The 18,148-nt window shown below is 37.3% G+C and overlaps 2 protein-coding genes across 2 annotated transcripts in view; one reads left to right on the forward strand and one right to left on the reverse strand.

Moving 5' to 3' along the window:
- Positions 1 to 7,547, forward strand: part of Smp_194090 (subfamily S1A unassigned peptidase (S01 family)) — a gene marked incomplete at its 5' end in the record, with an annotated part of 17,092 nt that extends 9,545 nt beyond the window's left edge. Inside the window, 2 exons of the mRNA XM_018792569.1 lie at positions 1,258 to 1,443; positions 7,252 to 7,547. Of these exons, the coding sequence (XP_018644638.1) occupies positions 1,258 to 1,443; positions 7,252 to 7,464 (399 nt within the window). The 3' untranslated portion in view covers positions 7,465 to 7,547. The remainder of the gene's footprint in view (positions 1 to 1,257; positions 1,444 to 7,251) is intronic.
- Positions 7,548 to 8,592: 1,045 nt separating this feature from the next.
- Positions 8,593 to 17,773, reverse strand: Smp_120800 (DNAj homolog subfamily C member, putative; the record flags this gene model as incomplete). Its single annotated transcript, XM_018792570.1, has 5 exons — positions 8,593 to 8,834; positions 9,204 to 9,790; positions 10,740 to 10,858; positions 17,304 to 17,456; positions 17,765 to 17,773. The coding sequence occupies 5 exons, from the start codon at positions 17,771 to 17,773 to the stop codon at positions 8,593 to 8,595; spliced, it is 1,110 nt and encodes a 369-aa protein (XP_018644637.1).
- Positions 17,774 to 18,148: the final 375 nt, after the last annotated feature.

Raw genomic sequence — 18,148 nt, forward strand, 5'->3', positions numbered from 1 at the left:
GAAACGGCCGTCCAGTACTTCCAGGTTTTCCTTGGTGGTCTAGCTTCAATTGACTCACGCTTGCAACTATGAAGATATCTTGTTTGTCTAAACCTGAGAGTTGATCAAATTTTGTAACTAAAACTACAACGTTACCACCCGTATAAAGACTTGACATCACGTATGCTATGTTAGGAAGTCAGGCAGTTGGATGAAATTAACAGTAACGCTTGGGCTCCAGTTTCGTGCTAGTTAGTTTTCATGAACATGATATTATATATAGAGGAGCCAAGTCACGACTTGAATAACTTCACGAAAACATCTTTAGTTAATATATTGAGTGATGTGACTTCGAAATTTACTCATATTAACAGTTTTCTTAGAATTGCAGGTAAATTTTGCTATTAGTTAATTAGTGCCAATGAGTCTGAAACCTAGATCTGAGGTCAAATTTGAAAATTGAACTCTTTACCGTTTATACGGAAAATCAGTTAATTTCAGGATTTTAAAATATGTATTGTTATCAGAAAGGGGTTTTATGGATGTTATAATAATTTAATAGTCAGGTTCATGAATCAATTGAAGCTATATCACCGTGAAAAACCTGTAAGCACTGGACAGCCGTTTCGTCCCAGTATGGGACTCCTCAGCAGTGCACATCTACGATTGTTGTTTGTAAAATTTCAATATTTACATATACTGTGAATTATCAATCGAATCAACTTGTATATTAAGTATAGCGTTTCATGAGCAGCAATAGTGTAAAACGTCTAGATTACTTTTAAAATCCATATGATCCACTATAGGTGGATCATAAATCTCATTCATTATATGCTTGATGTCAGTGGTCGTATATGCTTACAACTCAAAATTCAAAAACTACGACGCAACAGTTACTCAGTGTTTTCTGGTGAAAATCTTCTGATACCAGCGATAATCCCTGGTAGATCAAACCTTGCCACAAAGACATCTGAGAAATTAACCTGTGTGTAGATTATTGCGTTATTCATTTGACTAGGGATCACCACCCGTATGTATCTGTGTAGTTCAGTTCACTACTGTATATACGCGTCTGGCATTTTTTTACACATACATTCACTATTCCTATGCATTCTTAATCATCTTTCATTGCATTACTGGTCGTGCAAGTGGTCGGGACGCATGGATTGTGGATTAGATCAGACCACGTAACATTACATCCTTTTCAATTTACCTTCTGGATCTCACTAATGACAAACATATCTGTTCATGTGGTTCAAATTTTTTTTCCTTATCTAGAAATGTGTAGCTGTTGGTTGGGGATGTAGTTTTGTCGACGGACCACCGACGCTGAAAATTCAAGCTGTGGAACTCCCAGTTCTACAATCAAAAACATGCATGTCAATGTATTCGGCCTATATTAATTTAACGGAAGAACATGAATTCTGTGCAGGTTACCATAACTTTGGTAAAGGTGTATGCCCAGTAAGTTGAATGGATTGGAAAATCTTTTCTAGTTATTCAATAACAAATTTAAAAGATTTGAATCAGACTAATTTTTAGTGAAGTAGTTTTAGGCCTAAGTTTCAGCCGAGATTTTAGTCACTGTCTATGGAGTAACGTGAACGAATTCGGAATCTTAGACTTCACTGTATTATTTATGCTGTTTGGTCATATTATTTTTCCTGTCTTATGTAGCCTAGTTGTTGTTGTGTCTTTAAGCACGACTGGTTATCACATGACTTAGTCACCAATCGAAATACAACTTATACAATCTTATCAGTGGGCCAAACCAATGACGTTCGACCGGTATGAGCAGCCTAGCGTCTTTGTTGGTCCTATCCCTCCTAGCCCTACCAATTGAGTCTAGAACACTATGCGAATCATTTATTTCAAACATACCTAGTTTATATGCAAGCCAAACGGACCATATCATACCATAAAATAGGAAATTTCATTTGCACGAGATCAAACTAAAAAGTGGCTGTGAATGTGGGAGACTGAAATCAATAAACTGAGTATAATTTAAGGATAGTCATTCGTATCATAATAGTCTTTAGGTTAAAGTAAAGCTCATAATAAGAGGAATATAGATATACATAATCTAATTGCTGAATAGTTATACAATAAGAACATTATATATATATATATATATATATATATATATATATATATATATATATATATATATATATCCTGTGTAAATTGCTTCGATGTTGTCTTAAGTCGCATATGCCAATAAAAGACTGATCAATTTCAGCTCTTTACATCAATGGGAAGATTCAAACAAAATGAATTAGTACTGTGAAAAGTTAAAAATACATTAAGAAATGCAGATCTAAGGTATGATATCAGTGACTTGTCATGGTCACTGAGGCATTTATGTGGTATTTACCTTAGGTCTATTTCAATTCGTGTACTCAGTCAGTCAGCAAGCTACAACGTAGGACCAGAAACATATATGCATCGGTCCAAGTTGCCGCACCCCATTAGCACAACAAGATGATCACCAAATTCATAGAACCTGTTACTTCAGTGGTAGTAATATATAAAAGAAAGATTGTGTAGAAGGATATAACACAGGAAGAATTAGTTCGTAGAAAGAAAGGTATAAAGTAATTTTTACCTCGCGTTTTAAGGGAAGACAAAAAGTGTATACACCAACACTGTTGTAATCAATTCTGAGCCATGTCACCCACAGTCTCCAACCATTAGTTATGATGGTCATGCGGACCCCAGCCAAGTACTCTGCATCTATCAACATGGCTCAGGCTAGAAGTTAGTGACTTCAAGCACTGACGCCACGTTTTGGTTTGGCCGCCCCTAACTTTCTACCAACCACCCCCAAAACACGTTAGCATTGCGCGTCGTGGTAATCGGTGTTCAGGCATATGTAACACGTGACCCAACCATCTCAGTTGGTGAAGATTCACAACCTCATCAATTGATTTACCATCACTCCATAATGCTCTGCATCTAACCTCACTATTACTTACCCGGTGATCCCAGAAAATGCGAGCAATATTTCTAAGACATATGTGGTCAAATACTAGTAGCTTACGAGTATCTTCTACTCTTAATGGTCACGTTTCTCAGCCGTAAAGTAGAACAGAACGAACTGCTACACAGCATACTAGTCCCTTAATTGATAGACGGATATCTCGCCTTCGACATAGGTGACGTAAGTTGGCAAAAGCCAGACGAAATTTCTGAATCCATGCAGAGATCTCGTCAGATACCAACGCATTAGGGATGATCAGACTTCCAAGGGAATTGGAGTTGTCGACATGTTCGACTTCTTCACTCCCTATCCTTAGTTCAAGTGTTGACGCAGGCCAGTTCTGAAGCAACAACTTGCATTTAGAGGTGGAGAAATGCATCTTAAATATCCTGGCATTGTTACTCAGTGCTACCAACCGATTCCGTACTTTATCAGTGTCTTCACCAAACGGGACTATATCATCCTCGTATTCTAAGTCAATAAGTAGATTTCTTATAGTAGATCGATCCCAGAAAATTCAGTCGACGACAATGTCATTTCCAGCAATAGGTCTATAATGAAGTTAAACAAAAATTGGGATAGTGGACAACCTTGTCGGACACCACTTGAGGTTGTGAAATCATATGACAATTCGCCATGAGCTCTGACTCGACTGGTAGTGTTTGAGTAAAGAGCTTTCACAAGGTTAATATATTTCTGAGGTACACCTTTCAATAACAGAACCTACCACAGAACCTCTCAGTCTACAGAGTCAAATGCTGCTTTTAAGTCAAGAGAAACCATCATTGTCGGACAAAGATAAGCATGTCTGTGTTCCGAAATCTGACGAATAGTGAATATGTGGTCGATGCAGCCACGACAAGGTCTGAAGCCAGCCTGATTCTCTCGTATTTGCAGTTCACAAGCATTTGATAGGCGCCCGATAATTATTGAGGCTAGTATTTTATATGCTATATTAGTCAAACTAATCCCTCTATAGTTATCCTAGGGTGATTTCGATCCTTTCTTATATATTGGGACAGCCAGTGATTGCGACCAGGCAGATGGGATTATATTCAGCTCCCGAAATTTAGCTAAACCATTAGTCAACTTAATCTCCAAAACTGGGCCACCATCGTTAAAGACCTTTGAAGCCAATCCATCTGGACTAGCCTCTCTTCCTCGTTTCAGATTAGCTATAGCCTTTTAAACTTCAGCTAGAGTCTGGGGACCTACTTCAATGTTCCATTCAGGCTGTTTGGGGATGATGGGTGACTGTAGAGTAGCTGAAGGTCAGGTGAACTGCTCCTTATAGTGTTGCACCCATCGTTCTAAACGTCTGGGCTGAGAGCAGATAAGAGTTTCGTCTTTTTCCGAGATTTTCTTGCTTACACCTGACCTCTTAACTCCAGTTTCTTTTATTAGTCTGAAGAGTTGTCTGATGTTGCCTACAGCCGCTGCCTTTCCCATCTCTTTTGCTTTCATTGCCCACCACTGCTCACAGTCATTCCTCAGACTTTTGGTTAACCTAGATCTGGCTTGTTTACGCTCTCCATCGTGTTCAGAGCCTGATGGGATGAGTTTAGAAGAATCTATCAGTTCAATAGACTTAGTAGGAATCCACTGGCTTTTTGTGACCCTTTGGTTTAAATCACTAATACATGTCATTTCTGCTCCCACAGCTGTTCGTATGTCTTTCCAAGCAACATCTGAGTTAGCCTCGTTTGCAGAACTGCCCAAATGTGAACTCAGTTGTTCCTGGAACTTACTTTTGGCTTTCTCTTCACTGAGTTCAATTGTAATGGGTCTTCTTAATGTGGATTTTCTGCTTCCAATGAGGCGCAAGCAAATGCGTGCTCGTATTAGAGCATTATCAGAGTCTAAACGTGTATTCCAGAACGAGCGACAATCTTCTATCGAGCCTCTCTAACGATGGCTGATGGCAGTAGGGTGTATCTCGTCGGCTCCCGTTTTCGTGAGGTAAGGTCAAAAGAAAGACCACACTAGGATTCTGTACGCGTGTTTCTGAGACATAGGACACATCAATGGTACGATATTCTAGGGTCTTCGCCAAGGAGACCTGATGGCAGATTTGATATAGGGTGCGTACATTCATGGCTCCAACGTGTAGTTTGGAGCGAGGTTTCAGTAGACTTGGGATAAAATTTTGCGCACTAGGATCGTTGGCCATGGTGATAATTGAGGAAGAATTTAAAAGAGGAGGTTTAGAGTTGAAAGTCGAGGTAGGAGGAATAATAGGAATTGAAGAGGGAGATTGATTATGAATACGGTGATCTTGAGTGTTGTTATAAGTATGAGGGCGGTTATCACTTCCCGGTTGCCCACACTGTGGGAGGGTTCTTCTGGAGGTACCTGAGAAGGAAATTGGGTTAGGAGTGGTCTTAGTGACTTGAGAGTGTGACCACAATGCCCAAGGGACAATTGCTTGAGGTCAGTCACACACGACCTTTTCTTGAGTAATTTTGGTGTTAGCTCCGTACTTGTTGAGATCTTACTGCTGGAGACAGATATCCTTGGGATAAGGCGAGGTGTGCATTTTTAGGGTGGACGGTTTCCAACCCCACCCCTCCTTGTGGGAAGTCAGCATCTCTGTTATGCTGGTTGTCTGAAGGAAACACCTTACTGCCGTCACACCTCTGTACAGTCAGCAGTACGACTTCGCCCTCGGATCTTGGGTTTGCTGCTTTTAGTTCTACAGCTTTTCAACCGACCTGTGTTGCATGGTAGGACATTGATGAACGATTGTTCCAGCCAGTAGAGCCGATTGGTTCATCATGATAAGCAAGCCCGACCACTACGTCAAGGTAGCAGCAACCAGGGTGAACTGGGCAGCTGTTTCATCCTAGTATAGGAATTCTTAGCATTGTGAATGAATGATTTCATCAACGATTTAACTCAGGACCTTCAGGTCTCGTGGTGATAAAACATATAAGACAACAAAATCATTCACTGAAGTCACAGTTCTTCCACAATTTTGAGATTTTTCTTGTAAAAGTCACAATTTATATTTATATGACAAAAACGCACTAATTTACTCATTTTTTGTTGTATTGTTAGTGAAAGATAATAGTAAGTTTTTGTTGTAGACGTTGAGTGAAACATAAAAATGGGTCACTGTAGAGTATATAAAGTCATGCCGATACCAAATATGATTATGAAGGATTAAGATAGGGCCATTAGCCACCTACGATATAGTAAGTTTCATACAAATTGAGAAAATGTAATGATTAATTCCGAAATATTTCATATTATTGTTCCTAACCTCTCGGGGGTAATAGTATTTTCATTCATTTACCTGATAATCTCATCTTATTATATCGAGGTGAAGTGTGGCAACTTAAATATATACATATATTTGTCCCAGTCCACATATATATTTATATTCATCGATGAAATTTGGACTAATTGTCTAAGTGAGTTGGGCAGAAACGTAGCATTAAAACTATATTCGTTGGGTGTAGCATTTTCATTTACAGAAAATAAAATGGGAACATTCTTTCATAAAGGCTATGTGAATGTGTTATTTATTATAACAGCTCACTGGAATTGATAAAGTTGTAACTGGAATGACTGAGGCGACCGGAGTGATAATCTGCTGATTGATAGAATCTCTGAAGCATAACTGAATAGACTTCAGGAGATAGAAACGCTAACTGAAGTATATAAATCTTTTTGATTGAGATCACGAACCGGTTGATGTTAGACTACCATTAAAAACCTGGAAGCACTAGACGGCCGTTTCGTCCTATTGTGGGAGTTCTAGTGAGAAGCCGTGACTAGTGGATATAATCCATGTCAGGTAGAGACAAGTATCTACCTCAAACAATGGAAGATGATGGTCGCGCAATTTCATGGATTAATTGAGGTTAGAAATTAACACTGTTGGATGCCGGCTCAGTAGTCTGGTGGTTAGGCGTTTGCGCGTGAGACCGGAGGCCCTTGGTTCGAATCGCGTGAGCGGGATCGTGGAGACGCACTGCTGAGGAGTCCCATACTAAAAAGAGGCGGCCGTCCAGTGCTTCTAGGTTTTCAATGGTGGTCTAACATTAACCGGTTTATGACCTGAATCAAAAATATAATAATCTCCGCAATCCTATACTGATATAAATCTTTATCAGAAAACCAAGTTTGTGGTTTACATATAAAGTATTCAACCAAATTACTATGAGAGTTTATTTGTCAACTAACCAATGATAATCGAGTGTAAAACTAAAGATAATAGGAAAAAGCAATGATTATTCAGTTTTGAATGGCATGACCACATTAATTAATCTTTAAAAAAACTCTTTTAGGGTGACAGTGGTGGACCGTTGGTTTGTGAAGACGATGGTGAATATAAATTAGCTGGTATTGTTTCAGCAACACACTCCAAACTGCCAGCTGATTATCCGGCAATATTCACGCGCGTTTCTTACTTCACCAAATGGATAAATGATGTAATCAGGGAGAATGGATATAAGAAAAAACCGAATGGTCTATTTTCATTTTTAAAACTGCATAACTGAAAAATTCTATTATTGTCACTTCTGTTACTACATGTCAATTTCCTTTTAAACAAAAGAAATTAGATGTTAGCTGTTCAGCCATGAAAACACTGATTCTTGATCCAAACTGTGCTAGGAAGTTGACAAGTTAAGTAGTAAAGGAGTCCAGATAACCGTGGTATCTGTGATGGTGTGTAAAACAACGTTAGGATTCTGTCTTTTGGAGACAGCATCGGTCGATGTCACGAGATTTATAGAGTAATAGTCAGTGATACCTACTGTTTGAATTAGTATGGAACTACAGCCCTGGAATTTATAACATGCAGTTCAGAAGGTGGTTTCAGGGAATCTGGGATATAATTTTTTGAACTCAAACCATTAGTACTGGTGGTACGTGTGGGAGAATTTGAAAACAGATGAGGATCGATATTGTTAATAGAAGAAATATTAGGTAGCAAGGATGATGTTTGATTGTGAACAACGTAATATTGAGTGACATTAGAGTACGACGGCGATTTTCACTTTGCGGTTGCTCGCATAGTGCATGGATAATTGCTTTTGAGGTACTTGAAAAGGAAACTGGGCTAGTAGTTGTTTTAATGATCTGGGAGGGTGACTGTAGCAGTTAAATGAGAAATTCAGATCGATTCTACATGGGCTTTTAGAGAGTTGTTTTTAATGTGTTACATCTGTACTTTAGAGGATGGAAATCAGTAAGGTAAGGTAAGTTCAGCTGGATCTAATCCTAATCTTTTCAAACTCGCTTTGTCTGTTGTAAAAACGGAAGATAACTGTCATTGTTGTTTGTCTGTGAGAAGCACGTTAGTACTGTCACATCCCAGTACTTTTCCCTTGACCTTGAGTTTGATGATTATAGACTGATCACTTTCTGACTAATCTGTCTAGAATGTCGAGAAAAATGTCATAGACGATATAATTCACTTGGATCATCATGATATGTAAGCTTGATCACTACTTCAAGTTCAAAATTACGGTCGGGGTTGATACGATAACAAGTTGTGAAAGATATATGCCATTTACGGAAAGAGAAAAAAACAACAAGAATATAAAACTTAACAAAATTTAATTTATTTCTAGGTAGCAAAGAGTCATTAAAGAAAAACACACAACGTATAACTACTACTACTACTAATATTCGACATCAGCTGGATTCAATATTCTTTTTTCTTCTTCTTCTTCTTCATTTGAATATAATCCACAATGTTTAAATAAATTCATATATACAGTAAATATTTGTTTAGCATTGGATATAAAATATGATGTAATCAATTGAGTATATTTTGATTCATTCGGTTTTAAATTCCATAATGATTTATTTTCACATAATTCAATTGATTGTTTTAAATAATAACTAATTTGTTTAACTTGTTCTATAGGATATAAATTAGCCATAATCATATCCATTTTAGGATAATATAATTTATTATTGAGTTGTATAACAACATCATTATAATGATGAGAAATGAGAAATAAATTAAATAATTGAATCCATAAATTATTTAATCCATATAACCAAATTATAATAAATAATGTAATAAAGAAATTAATTATTAAATAAAATTTATATAAACCATACCGTGATGATGATTGTTTATTAAATGGTACACATAAATAAATAAAAAATATAATAAATGTAATAAATAATAAACAAGTAAATATAAATTGAAATAATTGTCTATCCATTGGATGATAAAATGGAAATCTTATTACATTTTTATATGAATATAATTGGATCATACCAAGTTTATGATCATAATGATGCATAGATTGTTGCATTATTAATCTCCATAATATATCGAATAAATTATTGATTGCAATCATATCCTCTTTTATAATAAGTATATAATCATTATCATATTGTTCTTGTTGTTTTTTAATTAAATCAATTGATTTAAGCATACAATTTGACATATCATTAATAAATTGACAAGGAATAGATAAATTTATATAAGTTGTTAATTGATTATTGTGTAATGGATAAATTGAATATTGATCAATAAGTTGTATAATTTCATATATATTAGATAATTCATTTATATTAGTTCCATTTAAACAAATCATTATATAAATATATTTAAATCGATAACCATATTTTGTAATATCATCAAATATTAATTTAATTAAAGTTGATAATGATTGAGTTAAATAATTCGGTTGATAATTATCAATTTGATATTGAACACGATTTGATGTCATAATACTAATAACAATACCATGTTTATTATTTAATGATTGTGGTGCTTGATAAACAAATGGTATTTTACCTTGATCATACCAATCATACATTAATGTGCGTAGATGAGCTAAACGTAATTCTTCACGATCTCTTACAATAGATGCATGATAATTTATATTCGGAAATCGATAATTGTTAATTATGATTAAAAGAAAATATATCAAAATTGATAAAATATTTATTTTTAGAAAAATGTGTAAAAATTTATATGTTCGAAATAATCGTTTGATTTTAATTAATTGATTCATCGATTAGAACTAACTTTTGTTTGTTCAGTGTTATTTTATATTTATTGAGTTGTCATGGTGATAGACATACATACATTTTGAAGCAAAATATGATGAGAAAATAAATTGTTTGAATGATAGACGACATTTATTTATAAGTGGAACTAAAAAAGACTATAACAAACACTAAATTGTTAGTGCGACGGATTTATAGAGATTGTCGGATTTCATAGTTTACACCAAAGAATAGTCTCAGTTAAATAACTACTAAAAATCAGAAATCACCGAACTACTCTTTTGTCTTAATATGAAATTCTTCAGTAGTGGGTATCCACAACCTCATTATGGACCTTTAGGTTTTACTGTTTAGTGTTTTTAGGCTTCCAGTGTTTGTGTTACTAAGGTCAACCCGTGACACAAATATCTCCACAAACCCTACATACTAATACTAATTATGTACTCATTAGTGGCTAATTTCCAGAGGTAATTCTCAGAGAGCGAGTGAGAAGCTGTGATCAAATAAGTTCGATCATGGGATGAGGGAGAGGATTACTAAAAGCAATGAAAGATGGTTGTATAATATCACGAATTTATTGGAATTAGAAATGCGAATCAATGCTTGCAGACTTAGAAGTCTAAAGGTTAACTGTTGGTTGAGACCTGACGGCTTTGGGTTCGATTCCTAGTGCGGTTGTGGGTGCGCACCTCTGAGGATTCTCGTACTAGAATAGAAAAGTTGTTCAGTGCTTCTCGGTTTTCAACGGTTGTGCAACTATGCTTGATTAGTGATTTAAACTTTAAAACTAAGTTACTTATTCATCAACATAGGACTACCAAGCAGGGATGGTGTATCGGCACTAATCGTTAAGTATATAAGCACAGAGAGAGAAAGTTTACGAGACGAAGTGGATAGGACAGGAGTTAGCATCAACTGAAATTTAAAAAAGGAGAAGGAAATATACAATTCGACATGGAATCCATGAGGTTGTACGATGAAAAGTTCTTAATTTGGAATTGAGAGTAAAATAGAAAATGAATATGCTGAAACCTTTCGGTTCTGTTCTCTCGAATTTATATGGATTGCCTAATATTCATAGATATAATGATAATCCATTACGACCAATATTATCTAAGCGTGGTTTACCTACACATAAACTGGCAAAATGGTTGGTAAAACTGCTAAGTCCTATCCATAACAAACTATGTAAGTTTTCCTTAAAATATACATTTGAACTAATTGATCTTCTTGAGGACATTAATATTAAAAATAAGACTTTGCATTCTTTTGCTGTAAACTTTCCTTTTGCGAGTGTACCGTTAACTAAGACTGTGAATTTCCTTTGTCATCATATATCTTATAATTACCCACTTTTTCCTATACGGTCAACACTGTTGAAAGAATTACTTTTGTTATGTACTGCAAATGTTCAGTTCACATTTCAAGGTGAATGTTTTCGACAACTTGGTGGTGTTGCTATGGGTAGTGCTTTGGGGCCTCTTAGCTGATGTAATTGTCATATGTTGGAAATATGACAAGTGGGCTCATCAGCGAGGTAACTCTATATAGAAGATACATGGATGATACATTAGTTATACGTGACAAAGATTTTGAGGTTCGCCAGTTATTAGATAAACTCAATGGGGTACAAAACGATATCGTAATGACCTATGGAGCAAAAAATAATGGCCGACTGCCCTTTTCACATATATATTTGAATAGAAGGGAGGATAGTACTATAGGAAACCAACTTAGACGAGACAATGTTTAAATTTCCATAGTTTATGTCTATTGCAACACAAGCGAGGCTTGGTTACGTGCCTCTGTAATAGGATTCGAAGATTATGCACCACTAATACGGTTGAAGATGGAAAGTAACTGATTGACACACTAACACCAAATGGTTATTCACCAAAGTTTATAAATAGGTGCAAAAACCAGTCAACACTGAGACCTCTCGTTTATTCGGTTCCGAAGAAAAAAGTTTATATCTATTTATCTATCATATAGAGGTGAATCCAACAGTATAATTTTAAGTAAGAGATTAAAAGCAGCCTTTGAGAAAACCTATTATGCTGCCAAACTGGTTGTGATTGGAAAGACTAAGCCCATGATTCCAAATAAACCTAGACAACGCACAAAGGATTACGCCACATCCCATCGCATTTACATGTTTATGTGGACACATATACATAAGGGCCCCCAAATGCCCTGGTACGGCCGAGTGGGGAGAGTCTGCTCTCCCTATCGAAATGCACTCACATGGCCACGCGAATATATAGCCTCTGCCAGGGAAGTCCTACTCACTGCCTTCTCGTGGAGGGGGTGTTGCTTACAAAAGTGAGAGGACGAAAAGCGAATGTCTCATCCGAGCTACTGGCAGCAAGAAGTCTGGTGTGAGTGAAACAATCTACGAGGATGATGGGATGCCAATCACTAACATCTGTCGACGTCTTGGACGATGGGCGGAATTTTTCGAAGGGCAGTTCAACTGGCCTGCTGCTCCGGCAACATCAACCAGTTTGTCCTGCCCCCCATGGCCGGTGACGACTGATCCACCAAACGAGGCGGAAGTCCGCAAGGAACTCCAACTCTTGAAACGCTACAAATCACTGGACCCAGATGACTTACCTCCGGCTCTTTTTAAAGATGGTGGTGACTTTCTGGCTAAGGAACTGACTGTGTTGTTCGCAAAGGTTTAGGAGCTAGAAAGTGTTCCAACATCATGGAATGAGTCAATAGTCGTCCCTATCTTTAAAAAGGGTTCACGTTGTTCCTGTAACAACTATCGGAGGATAAGTCTACTTCCGATTGCGTCCAAACTATTGGCTTCTGTCATTCTTCGTAGGTTGTTTAAAACCCGAGAACGATTGACTCGCGAGGAGCAGGCTGGTTTTCGTTCTGGTCGAGGATGTATTGATCCTATCTTCACCCTCCACCTAATGTTAGAACACCGTCATACTTATCGCAGGCCAACAATCATAGTGTTTCTTGATATCAGGGCTGCCTTCGATTCGTTGGACAGGACTGTTCTCTGGGATTGTCTATTGAAGAAGGGTGTGCCTGAGAAGTTCATTAACATCTTAAAGGCCCTGTATACGAACACCTCAGGTAGAGTGAGAGCATACAACCACCTTTCTCCCCTGTTCCATTCGAGCAGTGGGGTTAGGCAGGGTTGCCCGATCTCACAATTCCTCTTCAACTTTGCCATCGACATCCTGGAAACAGCTCTGATGGATGTAAGTAATGGCGGTGTGGATCTGCTGCCTGAAGAACGACTTCTCGACCTCGAGTATGTGCATGATATTGTCTTACTGTGCGATAATGTCCAAGGCATGCAATCCGCACTTAATCAGTTGGCAATCAGTGTCCGCAGGCACGGTATGTGCTTTGCACCCTCCAAGTGCAAAGTACTCCTACAAGACTGGCAGGATTCTAATCCTGTACTCACCCTGAATGGTGAGCAGATTGAAGTAGTTGAGAAGTTCGTGTATCTAGGTAGCTACATAAGTGCTGGTGGTGACGTGAGTGATGAGATCGATGCACGTATAATGAAAGCCAGAGCGACTTATGCCAATCTGGGTCATCTTTGGCGCCTTCGTAATGTTAGTCTTGCTGTAAAAGGTCGGGTCTACAACGCGTCGGTGAGAGCAGTTCCGCTCTATGCTTGTGAAACCTGGCCTATCCGAGTTGAGGATGTTAGACGACTCTGTGTTTGATCATCGCTGTCTCCGAAGGATTGATGACATCCAGTGGCAACACCATGTTAGTAATGCAGAGGTTCGGTGCTGTGTGTTAGAGCACAGCGACGATAGTTCAGTTAGTGTCACTATCTTGAAACACCAACTTCGGTGGCTTGGACATATTTCACGAATGTTGTCCCAGAGAATTCCACGTCGCGCATTATTTGCAGACTCTGGGACTTGTTGGAAAAAGCGGTGATGGTCAATGCATGACATGGTGTCGTGGTACGAGAGAAAGCTGTGCAGGACTGGTTTCTGTTGGTTCTTTACGACTCCCTGGCTGGGGTCCTAGAGATGGTGCAACACAGTGGCTAGAGACGTTATCAGACATGGCTCAGAATAGAAGACAGTAGTGATCCTGCTGTAACGTTATTTTACTTTCTTCATAAAAAATGAACGTAAATCCTTTAACTGGAAGAATTCTTTTTGGTTGTACGTTTGCTAACTGAAATGCTTCTACCATTATTATCATTTCACTCTCGTACACTAATTTCGGTTTGATGTTGTTCTTTTATTAGACACTTTGGATTTTCTATCTCTGCATAACCTGATTGTTATTGTGTGGCGCAAATGTATTTGGTGACCCTTGTACCAATTTTTGTGTTTAAATAAATAATTATCATACGTACAGTACTAAAAGTCTATGAGGCAAAATTGTTTTTAAAATCCATGACGTATGCTGTTGTAAAACTGACATTAAATAATAAATCCACTACGTTGGATTTCCAAAATTTTACCAAAAGAACGGTAAAAAAGGAAACAAAAGAGGTATTGTTTGAGAAATCTGTCGTGAATTTAGACAACAAGGCTTCAGATTTCCACCCTTCTCGCCAAGCGTAAAAAATCAGTAAGGCTTTGCTTAATTTCACACCAAGTTGTCTACTTATCGAATGAATATTTCCAACGTTAGCTAGTATTTCTTCAGGGAAACTAACTTACCTACACAATCAATCTAATTTAAAAGAACGAATCATCTGTGCGAAACCACTTATTCTCATAAATTCTAGTTTGTAGAAAATGTTCACGATATTAGGGCACCAGTCACATGTTTACGTTGTAACCAGCAAGCATAATTATACTTAGCTGAAAAGAAATAGGCGTTAACGATTTATCCGGCGTTTATTGGACATAACTAGGGGTTGGTAATGTCTCCTACTTTAAACGAACAATAATTCATACAACTTTTATTGAATACGTAACATCTGATTTAATGCAGTACATTCGGGTGAGAATGTTGGTATATGTGTAACAAACAATTTATCCGAAAAGCTTGGCCACATTATGAAACATTTCAAAGACATCAACGTCCAATTCAGACATTTCTGGCGCTAATAAGCACAATTCGTGTACACTTCAATTTGCAGTTAACACACAAACAAGTCGTTTTTTGAAGCGCATGGATTGCTGTCGTGTGCAGCAGTCACATTAACGCAAGAATTCCGAATAATAATGCTAGACAAACAAAACCTTAAGACCGCGATTCTACATAGATTAAGTAAGAAAGTGCTGATTGATGCACATGAATGGCTAGTGAATGACACTGGATGTATCCTAGAATGTTTTGATGAGTACAATTAAAGACAAGTCTACTATTTTTCTAGATCAGGTCAAACGTCGACATTTTTATGTGCACTTTTCGATTCGTATTCACCATTCGGGAAAGTAATTCAACTACCTAGTCGTGTCCTTAAAACCTTACATTCGTCACAACTAGCTGTACCATTATGTCCAATGACATATCTGACGTTGCTATGAGCTGCAGCGTCGCAAATAACAGCTACTAACTTTACTGTCAAATGTAACTGATACATATCTACTGTCAGCAACTCTTTTAACAGTTACAAGTGCTGCGGACATTTCGTTGAAAATGGAGTTTTACTTCACTAAGGAACGAACCTACTAGGCAACCTAGGATTGGTCACAACTGTTGGTTAGAGCTTTTGAACGACAGGCTATCGTAATTGAGTTGTAGTTTCAGTTGGCTGAAACTGATTTTACCTAGCAAACGTGGTTTTAGTCCAATGTGGCAGTACACTCCTGTGTCCAGAAACTTGGGTTTCACATTATAGCAACGACTAAGTACACTTCGGAGGGATATGAGCTGTTCAGGAATGTACACCCGAAAAATGTCCGGAATTCCGTTGGCCATCTTAATTATGCCATCTCCCTTCATCATCTCAATTGCAACTCTGTCTAGCTGTTACTTCATTGAGAGATGAACAGGCAGAGACATTTCTGTAGTGGGACCACCTACAAATTATTAAAAAATAAACACACACTACCGTTTGTTGCACTGAGTGCACAATGTACGCAACTACAGGAGGCCGTGGCACATTTTGTGATTGCGGATAGCCCATCAAGTCTGACACTTTGGACTGTAACCTGTTTCTTATCCCATTCATTATGTTCTACATTATTAGTCCAAAAGAAACAATTAGCTGTAGTGAGGCTGGACAGGAATAATCTAAGTCTGTGACGGCAAAAACAACTTATCTGCATGGCGCAAGATTTTTGAGAAAGTGGTGTGACCGACGTTTTTTTGACTCATTTCTATTTGACATACTAAAACAAAACCATAACGTTGGTACTGTAACGCTGATTGAACTTCATATTAAAATCATTGTTAATAATTGTAATCTTGTCTTAAAAAGTACAGTGGTTGTTAACTGTTTGCCTGGAAAACTAGGCAACATGGATTTCGGGGGTTTATTCAAACTTTGGGGAAGACTGGGCTTTTGCTTAAATCCCACTGCTCACATTAATTGTGGATAAACTTTTAAAAGAAAGCCAAGAAATCTTCAGTATTTATTCACTTACTTCAGAATACGTAGAGAGTACATTGACATATTTTGTCGCTGACGAGTTCAGCATGTCATTGCAGTCACCTCAGTTATTTCCATCTGCGAGCAATGACCTTGAGTAAAATGACGCGCGGTAAATAGCAGTGATACGTTGGATCTTTTAAAACACTGACATTTCACATGAAGATGAGAAACAAAAAGTAAGGAATGAGGTATATGAATAAGTGTACAAAAGAATGAAAGTGTAGTTTACAATATTAATGACTTCGGAAGATATAAAATCACAAAGGTACAGATGAATGGTGGTGTTGGAGTGTTCGTGTCAATTAACTCAATGTCAAAAATGAAATAAATACACCACAGATAGGATGATTAAAGAAAATCAGAGGAAGTATGGGTACAGAGGTTGCGAAAAATAAAATATGATTGTCGTATCAACAGATCAAGACTTGCAAACAAGCAATCGATAAGTGCTTTCTGTAACTCCATTTCACTACTATCTAGTGAAGTAGCTGTTCTCTTAGAGAAAAGACATCACTTGATTTATACAAAAATTGAAATAAAATATACCAAAGCTGGATGTCAGACGCGGTCAACCGAATTGATATCGGTGGTTGAGGTTTTCGACGTCAATTTACTACTAAGTTAAGGGTTCAAATACTGCTCCCATTCGGTTGGGAAAACCAGAAGTATCACTAGTCCCCACTATCAGAAAGTGATCCGAAACCAAATACACGAACCTATACCTGATAAGTGAGCTAATAGAAAACCAAAATGCCCATCGTTCTAAAAGTCAATGTATTATCCCGACCAACAATGAAAATTACGACTTACTTTACACCATTTGTTTGTAAGCACAAAGTAGGTGTTCACATTTTCTTCACCGAATTGTTCTGCAATAGACAAGCCTACGCTTCCATATTTTTCATAAATACTCCGTTTCACAGGATCAGTTAAAATACGATAAGCACGATTAATCTCCTTGAACTATTGATTTAGGAGAGAAATATATAATCAGAAGAAAATCATGAATGGGATATAGGACATTAAATGGTGTAAAATGGAAAAATATTTTTTATGAGTGAATACTCATTGAAAATGAAATGGTGGCTTAATGGTTTAACATGCCTAACCTCCAACTAATAGGTGGAAGGCTCGAATCCCGCTCCATCATTTAATTCCGTTTAGGCAGCCACGTAGTGTCATTGGCTCCAACACAAAGTGTGGCTGAATGTCAGGTAAACAAACCTGTACTTAGTGATTGGGTTATACTCATTAGGAACAGCATAACTTACGTGATCCATGCTTTGTGAATGGGTATATTTCTATTTTGGTTTGGCTAAACTTACCTTTCTTCCATCATACTCCTAATTAGTCTGAAATCGCATGTCGAGGTAGGCAGTGGTTGAGCATACGTAACACGTCCCAGACACTTCTATCATAAAAGATTCAAGACCTTATCAATCAATTCATTATGTCTGCTTAATAATTTACATCCTTCATCTGACCGTTGTTAACAATAGTCATTGATTTCTTCAATTTATGCCTTTAAGTTACTTTATATAACATTTAAAGTGGTCAGTTTTTACAAACCTGTTCATTGTGAGATACAAAGAATATACGAGTTGACATATATCTAGTTTATTTTAGAAGAGAATCAAAACTGACGCGATAAGAGC

Source organism: Schistosoma mansoni, assembly GCF_000237925.1.
Source record: "Schistosoma mansoni, WGS project CABG00000000 data, supercontig 0248, strain Puerto Rico, whole genome shotgun sequence".
NCBI classification, from domain to species: domain Eukaryota; kingdom Metazoa; phylum Platyhelminthes; class Trematoda; order Strigeidida; family Schistosomatidae; genus Schistosoma; species Schistosoma mansoni.